Here is a 13,533-nt window from a genome sequence, read left to right as displayed (position 1 = left end):
AGCTAGATACAACTGTATTGCCATCCTCAGGACGAATTAATCTATTGCACTGTAAGTGACCAGTAAAACAGGTAGTGGTTGATTAGGACCTGCCATGATGTCACCATCATGTGACCAGTGCAGGAGACGATGGCAGGAGGAGGAGAGAAGAAAACCTGGGGGAAGAAGCTGTGGTGATGTCTGCTACATGAGAAAAGGTAAGTTAAGTGAGAGACAGAGCAATGCTGGGAGTTGTGGTTATTTAACTGGGACTGAATGTTAGGGCTGAAGGGAGTGATGTTATTTACATGGGACTGTATGTTAGAGGGGATGGGGGAGGGTGTGATGTTATTTACATGGGACTGTATGTTGAAGGTGGCTGGTGGGGGGAATTATGTTATTTACATGGGACTGGGACTGAATGTTGAGGGGGTGATGTTTACATGGTGTAAGGGATTGTCTCTTTTCAGGGGATCACACTCACAGATATCTCACCAGACAACGGATTTTCATGTCCAAACTGTGCATTTATTTTGACAGTCTTCTTATAAAGGATAGTCCAGTTATACATTACTGGGTGGGGTGAGGTTCCCGCACCACCAACACTTAAAAAACAAATAAACTCCTACCGTCTAGGCGCTACCTAAACAAAATACATCCCTACCTCACTCAGAGCACAGTTCACACATGGACATTATATGCGGCTTTCCTCAGCCAACATCAATATGGCAGCCTCAAGGCTGTGGCAACTCCAGTACCTTTTGGGGGAGTGTGGCCCAGTAGTCCTCCAGACGCTGGGCATGCAACCCTCATTCTCTAGGTGTCGCTAGGTCCTCCAAACCTCAGGCTATTCAAAGCCTTGTGGCCCCTCAGTCCTCCTGACTGAGACCACACACAGAGCCTCTGCTTCACAAAACAGTCTCGCTCTCCCTCCTCAGACTGACCTACTCTGAGGCACTTTATGCCAGCCTGATTACAGCAGGCCTCACCTGCGATCACCTCAGGTAGAAAGGAAAACATGTACTGGAAGGGTGTGGACTGGTAACTCCCTCTACCAAGCCTAGCCACCAGTCCAAGTAAAATCCAACCCAGAAAATGTATACAAAAATGTCTCAGCAAACTATGCTTTGCTGAGGCTACTGCCACTCTCTGGATTTTATCTGTCTCACCCATCTGAGCTACCTGAAGTGGGACAACACACCTTCCAGCACTGTTCACATTACCACAATGGGATTGTATGTTGGAGGCAGCTGCTGAGGGGTGATATTATTTACTTGGGACTGTATGTTGAAGGGGGCTGAGGGAGGCATTGATGTTATTTACATGGGGCTGTATGTTGACGACTGTGGGGGGAGTGATGTTATTTGCTTGGGACTGAATGTTGAGGGGCCGATGTTTACATGGGATTGCATGTTGGAGGCAGCTGGGGAGGGGGTGATATTATTTACTTGGGACTGTATGTTGGAGGCGGCTAGGGAGGAGTTAATGTTATTTACATGGGACTGTATATTTGAGGGGGCTGGAGAGATGATGTGGTGTTTTTTACATGGGACTCTATGGCGGAGGAAGGACAATAGTGTTATTTACATGGAACTATATATTGGAGGGGCTGGAGGGAGAAGAGTGATGTTATTTACATAGGACTGTATTTTGGAGGGGGCAGGAGAGATGGTGTGATGTTATTTACATGGGACTGTATGGAGGATGGAGGAATATAACTACAGGGGGCATTATAAATACTGGGGGCACTTCAGAATGAACATTATAACAGTAGGGGGCAGTATAAATACTGTATTATAAATCCAGGGGACATTATAGGCATTCTTATTACTACTGGGTGCTCTATAGGATCTGCCTTATTTCTACTAAAAGCACTATGGGGGGCCATTCCTACTGAGGGGTCTGTAGAGAGCATTACTGCCACTGGATGAACTATAAGGGGCCTTGTTTCTATAAGGGAATTACTATTGGTGGGACCATGAGGAAGATCACTGTTACTATGGGGGAAATTCTTTGTTTCTTCAGGATAGTATATTGGGGTATTGGGGAGCACAGCGAGCAGCAGGACAACACTGTGGGGACTCGAGGTTGGGGGAATGTAACAGAAATGTGAGAAATCTAAGATGTCTATGTGAGACGAGGCGGCTGAAAGAAGTTATACGGACCAAATAGAGAAGATCTACATCAGAGCAAACATCACCTGGGAGGCCCTGGGTGTGAGAGGTATGTGCTGCTGTATAACAAGTACAGCAAGATGCGGTGTGCAGGGGGAAAAGGGGGGCGACTTAGGCTACTTTCACACTGGTGTTTCTAGGTCCGCTTGTGAGATCCGTTTCAAGGCTCTCACAAGCGGCCCAAAACGGATCAGTTTAGCCCCAATGCATTCTGAATGGATAAGGATCTGTTCAGAATGCATCAGTTTGGCTCCGTTCCGCCTCCATTCCGCTCTGGTGTCCGCCTGGCGATGCAGACCCAAACGGATCCGTTCTGACTTACAATGTAAGTCAATGGGGACGGATCAGTTTGTCACTGGCACAATATATGGTGCAATTGTAAACGGATCCGTCCCCCATTGACTTTCAATGTAAGTCAGGACGGATCCGTTTGACTTAGGGCTCTTTCACACTTGCGTTGTCCGGATCCGGCGTGTACTCCATTTGCCGGAATTTCACGCCGGATCCGGAAAAACGCAAGTGAACTGAAAGCATTTGAAGACGGATCCGTCATTAAAATGCGTTCAGTGTTACTATGGCAGCCAGGACGCTATTAAAGTCCTGGTTGCCATAGTAGTAGTGGGGAGCGGGGGAGCGGTATACTTACAGTCCGTGCGGCTCCCGGGGCGCTCCAGAATGACGTCAGAGCGCCCCATGCACATAGATGACGTGCCATGTGATCACTCTGGAGCGCCCCGGGAGCCGCACGGACGGTAAGTATGCTGCTCCCCCGCTCCCCACTACACTTTACCATGGCTGCCAGGACTTTAGCGTCCCGGCAGCCATGGTAACCATTCAGAAAAAGCTAAACGTCGGATCCGGCAATGCGCCGAAACGACGTTTAGCTTAAGGCCGGATCCAGATTAATCAACATCCAGCAATATAGGATATGAGTCTAATTAGTGGGTTAAAGGTCAGAATTTATTTGGTCCAGCTACAACGTAACCCTTACAAATAAATAAACTTTAATATTACTACTTACAACAAACAATTTGTCCATTAGTGTCCAGGCGCATACCAATCCACCAAAATGCTAGCCAGGATATGCGAAAAATAACCCTAATTGCATGTCCTAAGACTAGGCCCTCAGCCCAGGGGCGACTCCTGATGGTGGAGGCCCCCTGTCCTCGAACCTACCTGGCAACTCCTACTTTACCCTAGTAATCCTTCTTTTCCTCCCAGGATTGTCATCTGGTCCAATCTTTTAATCCCACTATTGAACGTTATTATTGACACCATTTGTTGAACGGCTACATCACGGATGCGCCAATATTACTTGGGCCTCCCTCCGCTCAACAACTTTTATTCTTGTATCTACTCAAATATCTTAATTCATTTACCCCCTGATGATCCCACACCGTGGGGGAAACGCGTTGGGGTTGATCACAGATTGTTTCTGTGGTATCAGTAGTTATCGTAATTAGGTGTCTTCTATATCTGTAGTTAGCCTTACCTCCAAATAAATAATACATACAGTTATACCTCAAGACCAAATACCAAAATTACTACCATGCTGTAAGTGAATATTACCACCATAGTGAATACAGTGATCCATATAGTAGTCAGATACAACACAGGGCAATCTGTAGAATAATGTAACTCAGCAGACTAGACAAATTAATAAAATATGATTAGACACAACAAAATGTAGAATATACACTGTAACAGAAGTGGTATAAAAGACTTGATAAATCTTCCCTATAGTACCATACAGGTAGTGTCCTATAATACAGTGTTTCCCAACCAGCGTGCCTCCAGCTGTTGCAAAACTACAACTCCCAGCATGCCTGGACAGCCTTTGGCAGTGCAGGCATGCTGGGAGTTGTAGTTTTGCAACAGCTGGAGGCACACTGGTTGGGAAACACTGCTATAATAAATAGGGCCATAATGCATACCCTCCAGTAAATGGTGATTAATGTGGCCCTCAATAAGCCATCTTTGTTTGGTGGCAGTCCCACCTCTGGGATCAGCACAACAAAGGGACCACACTGCTTCTACTGGATGAGCTGCAATAGCAGGCACAGTTGTCCATACAGGCAAACACTGTGCTTACTTGAAAAATTAAATAGTGTATGTCAGTAATATCAGCCCTATTAAAGCAGACTTAATTCTTGTAGGGTTGAACCTCCTGCTGAGTAACAATGCCTCGTTCTTATGTTCCTCTGTTGTGCCATTCCCGAGAAAAATGACTTTGGGTAGCTGCAGGGTCGAAGGAGACCTCGATCAGCTCTGCCTGTCTGTAATGCCCCACGGTAGGCTGTTTTCCCCCTATAACTGAGTCCCCGGGGGATGCCCCAGTTACAGTGCAAGCAGTGAGAAAAAAAAAAAATTAGTGTCCTCCATAGGTTTTTATAATGACCTCCTGGGGAACATATTATGTGCCAAAAATAAATGAAAATATAAATAAAAATGCCATTGGAAACCGTAGGCATACTCGCCCCTTTCACTCAAACCTAAACAATCATCAAAAAATAGGGAACCCATTTCAATAATGAATTTTTGTGTCAGTTTTAATATTTAAGAAATAAAAAGCTATAATAAAAAAAATGACTTTATAGGAATTTAAACAAATAAAAAAAAGTTAGGGTCATTAAGCCACCACATGCACAAAATCACAAAAAATTACCTGAACATGCAGACCATTTTTAGACCCCGTCATGAAAGGGTTAACAGAGCAAAGCATCTTGTTTGGTTCTGTGATCCTGCGCCATAGTCTACACTATTTGTGCATGCAGATTGCATCTACCTCTGCTTCCCCAGCCGCGCACATGATTACTGTGCATTTGGCAATGATGATTTATCAACCAAACAAAAACAAGCGTCTGCTCTTTAGGGTGGACGGTGATGTCATCGGTGCATGCAGTGGTATTCTGCACTTTTGGGGAAGCAGAGGGAGATGCACTGTGTATGCTCCAATGGTGTAGAGTCGTGGCCAGAAGTTTTGATACTGACACAAACTTTGGCTTTCACAAAGTTTGCTGCTTCAGTTTTTATAGGGGCAATTTGCATTAACTATAGATTGTTATGAAGAGTTATCAGATGCATTGCAATTAACCCTTTTCTGATGGAGCAATTTTCCGTTTTTGCATTTATATTTTTCGTTCCCAGAGTCTTAACTTTTTTACTTTTCCATTCATGTAGCCGTATGAGGACTTATATTTTTAAGAACAGATTGTACTTTCTGATAGCACCATTTAATATTGCATCGGATGTAGTGGGAAGCTGTAAATAAATTCCAAGTGGGGTGAAATTTGGAAAAAAGAAACGCAATTCCATCACAGTTTTTTTAATACGGCGTTCACTATGCGTTAAAACTGATGTGCTCTTCATTCTCCGAGTAAGTATGATTATGTCGATACCACATTTGGATAGTTTTTCTTTTGTTTTAATACTGAAAAAAAAGTTAGCATTTTTTTTAATGTTATAGCGCTATTCTGACCCCCATAACTTTTTTTTTTATAGTTAGGTCTATAGACCTGTGTGAGGGCTTATTTTTTGCAGAACAATAAAAAGGCACCCAGAGCTTTTTTTTTTTTTTTTTTTTTTTTTTTTTTTTTAAAAAGGAACCACTCCTATAAATTTACACTTGCCAGCTGTGCTAGAATACAGGTATTTGCTAAAACAAACATTTCAGGAGAGCAGACATGTCCCCTTTAACCTGTATGATACCAGTGCTGTACCTGTACCCTTGCACAGGTATCAGGGCATGCCTTCTACAGAAGCCTATTTGATCAGCCCCCAGGCTATTGTAATGCAATCAGATCAGACCCCTAAAAGTTTAAGTCTCAAAGTGGGACAAAAATATGGGTACTTTCACACTTGCGTTAAAATTTCCCGGTATTGAGTTCCATCCTAGGGGCTCAATACCGTAAAAAAAAACAGATCAGTTTTATCCTAATGCATTCTGAATGGAGAGCAATCCATTCAGTATGCATCAGGATGTCTTCAGTTTAGTCACTGTACAGTTTTTGGACGGAGAAATACTGCAGCATGCTGCGGCATCTTCGCCATCCAAAATTTCCGGAATGCCGGATCCAGCATTATTTTCTAATGAAATGCATTAATGCCGAATCCGGCCCCAAGTGTTCTGGTAAAACGGATCCGGTTTTGCGGTCTGACAACTGGCGAGACGGATCCGGTATTGCAATGCATTTATGAGACTGATCCGGATCCGTCTACAAATGGTGTCCGTTTTCATATAGATTGCCGAATCCACCAACGCAAGTGTGAAAGTAACCTAAAAAGTAAAAAAGAGTTAAAAATAAATAAAATTAAATGTATAATAAAAAAAGTATCAAGTTTAAAACAAAACACCCTTTTCCAATAATAAAGACATATAAAAGTGTAAAAAATAGAAAATACCTCAACCTTTTGAACACATATGGGGCGTTTTGGTAAACTGTAGAATCAGGGTAAGAAATATTGAGTTTTGTTTAGCTATTAACCCTTGCTGTGTTACAGTAAAAATGGCTTAAAATAGAAAACCTGCAAAAAAGGTACATTTTGAAATTTCACCTCCACTTTGCTTTCATTCTTGTGGAAAATTTAAAGGGTTAACAAACTTTGTAAAATCCGCTTTGAAGGCTGTAGTTTCTAAAATGGGGTCATTTATTGGTGCTTTTACTATGTAAGCCTCACAAAGTGACTTCGTAACTGAACAGGTCCTTAAAAAAGTTGGTTTGGGAAATGTTTTAGAATTCCTTCTAAAATTCTAAGCCTTCCAAACATCCCCCAAAAAAATATGAAATGACATTTACAAAATGATGCCAACATAAAGTAAGAAATGTAAAGTAAGAACTATTTTATGAGGTATCACTATCTGTCTTAAATGCAGAGAAATTAAAATTTTCTAAAACATTTCTGTACATTTTGGATTTTTTATAAATAAATATAAAACAGATGGACTCAAATTTATCACTAGTCTCAGAATGGCTTGGATAAGTAAAAGTGTTCCAGAGTTATTACCACCTGGGACTGGGACTCGAGGTGAAAAGTGGCTCGGTACTAAAAGGGTTGTACAGGAATAATTACATTTCTAACAAGTGCCAACAACTAGCCTCCGCTACTGAAAGGCTAATGGTTATCTGTTCCTCACTGCTCTGGTCCTCTGCGCTGGCTTCCACGTCTCCGTCCTCTGGTCTGGGGTTTGTTTTCTACCTCCCCAGCATGGGCATAGTCACTTGGTCCTCTTCAGCCAACAGCTGGCTTTATTGGTGATGTGTCCACAAGACACAACCCCTTTAACGTGGCTGTTCTGGCTAATCTGTATTACTTTGCAAGCTGTGTGATTTTAGTAAATGTTCTGCAGCTTCAGGTAAGGATACGTATGTTGCATTTCTGTGTATTACTGTATGTTAGGCTCTGTAATCGCTTTCTGCCCTAGTCTCCGCTTGCTAAATTTGCAACTTCAGAGGTCTATGCTGAGACCTAGATTAAAAAATGATAAAGGTATATACAGTCATCACATCCCTCAAACCATTAATTTCCATTAAATTCATTACTAACATTTAAATAGAAAAAGAGTCCAATAAAAATGAAACTTTAGAGGAAGAATAAATAGACTATTACTCAAAAAGAGTGCATGAGGGAATTATTTCACTTCGCAGCCTCTGCTTCTCATGAGCCACTGGTGTTTTACACTCTATGCATACATCACTATGTGAGCATTATCTTTCCTAAATGTATGGTCTGTGCACAAGGAAATATGAAGTCACTTTTTATTTCTCTATCATTCCCTGTCTCGCATTCCCTTCTCAGCGGAGCAATCAAAATAGTCTGGTTGCTCCATCTGAGAGGTAGGCATGGAAATAACTGTAAGAAGAAAATGGCTTTGTGTAAAGTGAAAAGGAATACAAATGGGGTGCAGAAAATTGAAGCAGCATTGCGGTGTTGCTGCCACTTAGATGATTTGCTGTATACAGCATTGTGTATGCAAACATTGGTTGTGTTTGAATAGCAGTGTGTTTGTGTATATGTACAAATACACAAAATGGTTATGAATTTCTCCAAGTCCCTAAGCCAATGTATAAGTAGCCAAGAATAACCAATACTGAAAACACAAAGAATCTGGTCCCATAACCTTGTCCCAAGCTTGTATTCGATCCAAAAGGAAAGAGCTTGTCTCAAAATTTAAAGTTACAGCTTGTCCACGGTAGTCTGATCTGAGATTCCACTGATCTTTTGAATACTAGTGCCATGACACTGGTATGTATGGAGCAGTTATCTAGCATGCACTCTGAGGCTCCAGTCATCTCTATGGGACTGCTGGAGGTATCCCAAAACAGGGCTCAGCTATCTCAGCACCAGTCTTAGGGCTCATGCACACGACTGTATGTATTTTGCGATCCACTAAAAATATGTATGATGTCTGTGTGCATTCCGTATTTTGCAGAACGCAAAAGCTGGCCCCTAATTAAAAAAATGTACTATCCTTGTCCTTAATGCGGACAATAATAGGACAAGTTCCATTCTTTTGTGGAATGGAATTACGGAAACGGAATGCACACAGAGTAACTTCTGTTTTTTTTGCGGACCCATTGAAATAAATGGTTCCACATACGGTCCGCAAAAAAAAGGAATGGACACGGAAAGAAAATACGTTTGTGTGCATGAGCCCTTAGGCTAGTTTCACACCAGCGGCAAGGAACTCCGCCAGGCTGTTCCGGCAGGTGAACAGCCTGTCGGATCTGTGCTGCCACTAGTGCATGGGTGCCCCCGAACTACCGCTCCAGACCCATTGACTATAATGGGGACAGGCCGGAATAAAAACATGCCAAAAGGCGGCCGGAATAAAAGTACGACATCTCGCTAGTGTGAAACTAGCCTTATTCAGATAAAAGGAGCCATAATGTGGATTCTCAACCTCCACTCCATTCAAAAGCGAGAACACAGAACCCCAGTTCTTGTGAGCGTAGGGCGTTGGTGTAGCGGTTTCTACTCTAATCCTGTGATTTTTTTTCCCCACAATATAGACTGGGAGGCATACCTGTAGGAGTTGTTGCAGTAGAAACAAGGACTGTGGAATTAAGCATACCTGCTGATCCTGCTAATCTTGACTCAGACGCAAAGGTTAGTTTACAATTGTGTTGCCACTTATCCCTGCATCTTAATGGGATTGTTTTTACTGCATGTGAATGCTATTTGACAGCTCCATTCATAAGTGTGCAACAAATCCGTTTGGAACACACTTTTACATATTAAATTCACAGTTCTGTCAGTGAAAAAGTCAGTTTTCCCTCAGTTTTGCTTCCATTTGCTCCAGTATGTTCTGTCATTATGTAATGCTTTTTCATGCAATTGAATAAAAAATATGAAGAATAACACACAGCAGCTCCTAGTAACCATTAGTGAAAAGTGTTTTTTCACTGACCCATTCACTTGAATTGGCACGTCCTGCGTTAAAAGCAGAAAAACATAACTAGTGCCCTGCATTTGTTTATGCTTTTTTATACATACACATACTCATTATTTGATGTTGGGTCATTCTTGTGTGAAAAATGCAGAGAGAACTTGCTTCATTTTTTTCATGCAGAACATTCTTGCGTGAGAAATATATCCATGCACATAAACTCATTGATTTAACCCCTTCCAGACCACCCCACATACATTTACATTAGTGTTGGGGGGGATATAAAAATGGTGCCTGCTCAGCTCGCAAACCCCCCCCCCCCATTGTTGTGAGTACTTGCTCTTTTAAACATAAGGTAACTGGGACTAATGTATGCGATCAATCGCATACATTTAAGGCTACTTTCATATCAGCGTTTTTGCTGGATCCGTCATGGATCAGCAAAAACGCTTATGTCTTGATAATACAACCGTCTGCATCCGTTATGAACAGATCCGGTTGTATTATCTTTAAAATAGCCATGACGGATCTGTCAGGAACACCATTGAAAGTCAATGGGGAACGGATCCGTTTTCTGTTGTGCCCGAGAAAATGGATCCATCTCCATTGACTTACATGGACTTGCAGCGTTATTCTGTCTGCAATGGGGACGCATCCAAACGGAACGGAATGCATTCTGGTGCATTTAGTTTTGTTCAGTTTTGTCCCCACTGACAATGAATGGGGACAAAACGGAAGCATTTTCCCCCGCTATTGAGATCCTATGATGGATCTCAATAGCAGAAAGGGAAAGTGCAGATGTGAAAGTAGCCTAACCCCTCAGATGCCATGGTCAAATGTGACCACGACATCTGAGAGGTTAAAGACCAGGATCGTATGCTCCTGGCCGTGCTCCGGCTCCCGCTGGCGAAGATCAGGGAAGCTGGATATAGTGTGCAGCAGCGTCATTGGGGAATTATGAAAAAAAAAAAACGTTTTTCAAAATTAAAATATTAAAATTGCCACCTTTTCAAAAATAAAAATACATAAATGATTTTTTTAAAAATAACATTATGCCGCATGCAAAAACACCCATAAAATATTTATCCCATACAGCATACGTCAAAACCGAGAAAAAAAAAAGGAAATGGCAGATTCAACGTTTTTTGGGTCGCGCCATGTCCCGCTAAAGAAAATTGAATAAAAAGATGATCAAAAAGTCTTTAGTTTTTTTTGTATTAACCCCTTAAGGACCAGGTAATTTTTCACCTTAAAGACCAGAATGATTTTTGCAAATCTGACATGTCACTTTATGTGGTGATAACTTTAAAATGCTTTTACTTATCCAAGCCATTCCAAGATTGTTTTATCATCACATATTGTACTTTATGACATTGGTAAATTTGAATCAAAATATTTAATTTTTATTTATAAAAAAAATACCAAATTTACCAAAAAATGGAAAAATTTGCAACTTTCTAAATTTCTCTACTTTTAAAACAGATAGTGATACCTCATATAATAGTTATTACTTTACATTTCCCATGTCTACTTCATGTCTGGATCATTTCGTGAATGCCATTTTATTTTTTGGGGATGTTAGAAGGCTTAGAAGCAAATCTTGAAATTTTTTTGAAAATTTCCAAAACCCACTTTTTAAGGACCAGTTCAGGTCTGAAGTCACTTTGTGAGGCTTACATAATATAAATCACCCCAAAATGACCCCATTTTAGAAACTACACCCCTCAAGGTATTAAAAACTGATTTTTACAAACGTTGTTAACCCTTTAGGTGTTCCACGAGAATTAATGGAAAATGGAGATGAAATTTCAGAATTTCACTTTTTGGGCAGATTTTCCATTTTAATAATTTTTTTTTCTGCTAACAAAGCAAAGGTTAACAGCCAAACAAAACTCAATATTTATTGCCCTGATTCTGTAGTTTACAGAAACACCCCATATGTGGTAAAAAATTGCTGTATGGCCACACGGCAGAGCGCAGAAGGAAAAGAAAACCATATGGTTTTTGGAAGGCAGATTTTGATTGACTCTTTTTTTTTTGACACCATGTCCCATTTGAAGCCCCCATCCACCTCACCCCCTCCGATCCACCTCACTGGGATAATTTTAACTTGCCATGTCACTTTTGAAGACCCCCTGACCATCCCCAGTTTTATTGGTACTATTTTAGGGTACAAATGATTTTTGGTTGCTCTATATTACACTTTTTGTGAGGCAAGGTAACCCAAAAATTGCTGTTTTGACACTTTTTTTAAAATATTTTTTGTTATTTACAACGTTCACCTGACAGGTTAGATCATGACCTATTTTTATAGGGCAGGTTGTTACATATGTGACAATACCAAATATGACTCTTTTTTTTTGGGTTGTTTGATTCCGTTTTACATAATAAGGCATTTTTGAAAAAAAAGATTTTTTAGTGTCTCCATATTTTTAAAGTCATAGTTTTTTATATTTTTTGGGGCGACTGTTATAGGTAGAGGCTCATTTTTTTCAGTATGAGATAACGGTTTGATTGGTAAAATTTTGGGGTGCGTATGACTTTTTGATCACTTGTGATATAAGGTGACAAAAAAAAATCCCTTTTTTCCCTGCCACCTCCACAACGGCAATGACAGGAGGGTGTCCCCGCCCCCAGGACAGGAAACAACGTAGGAGCAACAATTCAAAGGGCCTCCTCCCCCTTACCTCACCAGTCGTTGTTTCCTGTCCTCGGGTCGTAGGAGAGTTCCTGCAGTGCCAGGACGATCTATTTCGCCCAGCCTGGATCGTTTCCCCACGTGTTCGGAGGGCTGGTACAGGAGACGGGTCCCCCGGGGTCTCGTGTGCTGCCCTTTCCCGTCTCTGGAGTAAGTCCTGCTGGCAGGCATCCTCGGGCTCCACAAATCATTGCGCAGGATTTCAGATCACCAGGCGAGATTCTCCTTGGGCAAGAGAATCTTGCAAGATTTTGAGCTGCACTTCCAGCTTAAAGGTGAGGAGCTGAGATGCCGGCGTTTGTGACTGCAGCCCGCCATCCAGCTCTCACTCATCTAGCGATTCAGCATGCCTGCCTCTGGAGATGATACCGCCAGGAAGCCTGGTGATTCTGCCTCTTCCCATAGCCCGGTAAGCCTCCTCTCTTATGGGAGAAGAAAACTTTTTATTTGTGCACAGATGTTTTAGAACATTCACCTTTATATGGGTACTTATGGTCACATCTGGTGAGGTGGTGGCCCTGGTTATATTATGGTGTGTCATGGTCTTATTACTCCTATGTCTCCCTTTAGGGCATTGAGACCATGATTCACAAGCCAGCCAGCGAAGCGGGTCGCAGAAAATGCGCCATTTGTAAAAAGTCCTTTGCTTCAAAGAGCAAGAAAGCTTTATGTCAAAGGTGCACAGAAAAGATAGTGTCTGAAGTATCACCATCTCTATGAGAGCAATTATAAAGGAAGAAGTTAATTCCGCTGTTGATTTAAAAATAGCTTCTCAGTCACCACAACCATCTACCTAACAGAGATCCCACACCTCTGATGTTCCCCTTGAAGTTGATGAGGGAGAATTAGCTTCTGACTCTGAATCAGCCTCTTCGGATGCACGGCTCTGGCAGACCCCTATTCCTTCCAGGAGAGACTGATGGTCTATTAAAATCTATCTGTGCGACCATGCATATTGAGGATGTTAAAGAGGTCCACTCCATACAGGATCACATGTTTCAGGGGCTGGGAGAAAAACGTAGAAGGATTTTTCTGATCCATAATAATAATAAAGCTTTGATATCGAGAGAATGGAAAGACCCTGAAAAAAGAACCCGTTTTTCAAAAAAAATCTTCCCTCCCGTTTGACAACATGGGACTTTTGAGGGATCCCATTGGATAAGAAATCAGAGAGCATGTTAACCACTTCAACCCCGCTAGCTGAAACCCCCTTAATGACCAGGCCACTCTTTACACTTCTGCACTACACTACTTTCACCGTTTATTGCTCGGTCATGCAACTTACCACCCAAATG

At 41.7% G+C, this 13,533-nt stretch overlaps 1 protein-coding gene across 2 annotated transcripts in view; it reads left to right on the top strand.

Annotated features, from left to right (window-relative positions):
* ACACA (acetyl-CoA carboxylase alpha) overlaps positions 1–13,533 on the top strand; it is a 932,629-nt gene that overhangs the window by 799,937 nt on the left and 119,159 nt on the right. For both annotated transcript variants that reach the window (XM_044288111.1, XM_044288112.1), the window contains exon 48: positions 9,164–9,260. In XM_044288111.1, coding sequence (XP_044144046.1) covers positions 9,164–9,260 — 97 coding nt within the window. The remainder of the gene's footprint in view (positions 1–9,163; positions 9,261–13,533) is intronic.

The sequence above is a fragment of the Bufo gargarizans genome, chromosome 3 (assembly GCF_014858855.1).
Source record: "Bufo gargarizans isolate SCDJY-AF-19 chromosome 3, ASM1485885v1, whole genome shotgun sequence".
Lineage (NCBI taxonomy): Eukaryota > Metazoa > Chordata > Amphibia > Anura > Bufonidae > Bufo > Bufo gargarizans.
This window is presented reverse-complemented; position numbering and strand designations above follow the sequence as displayed.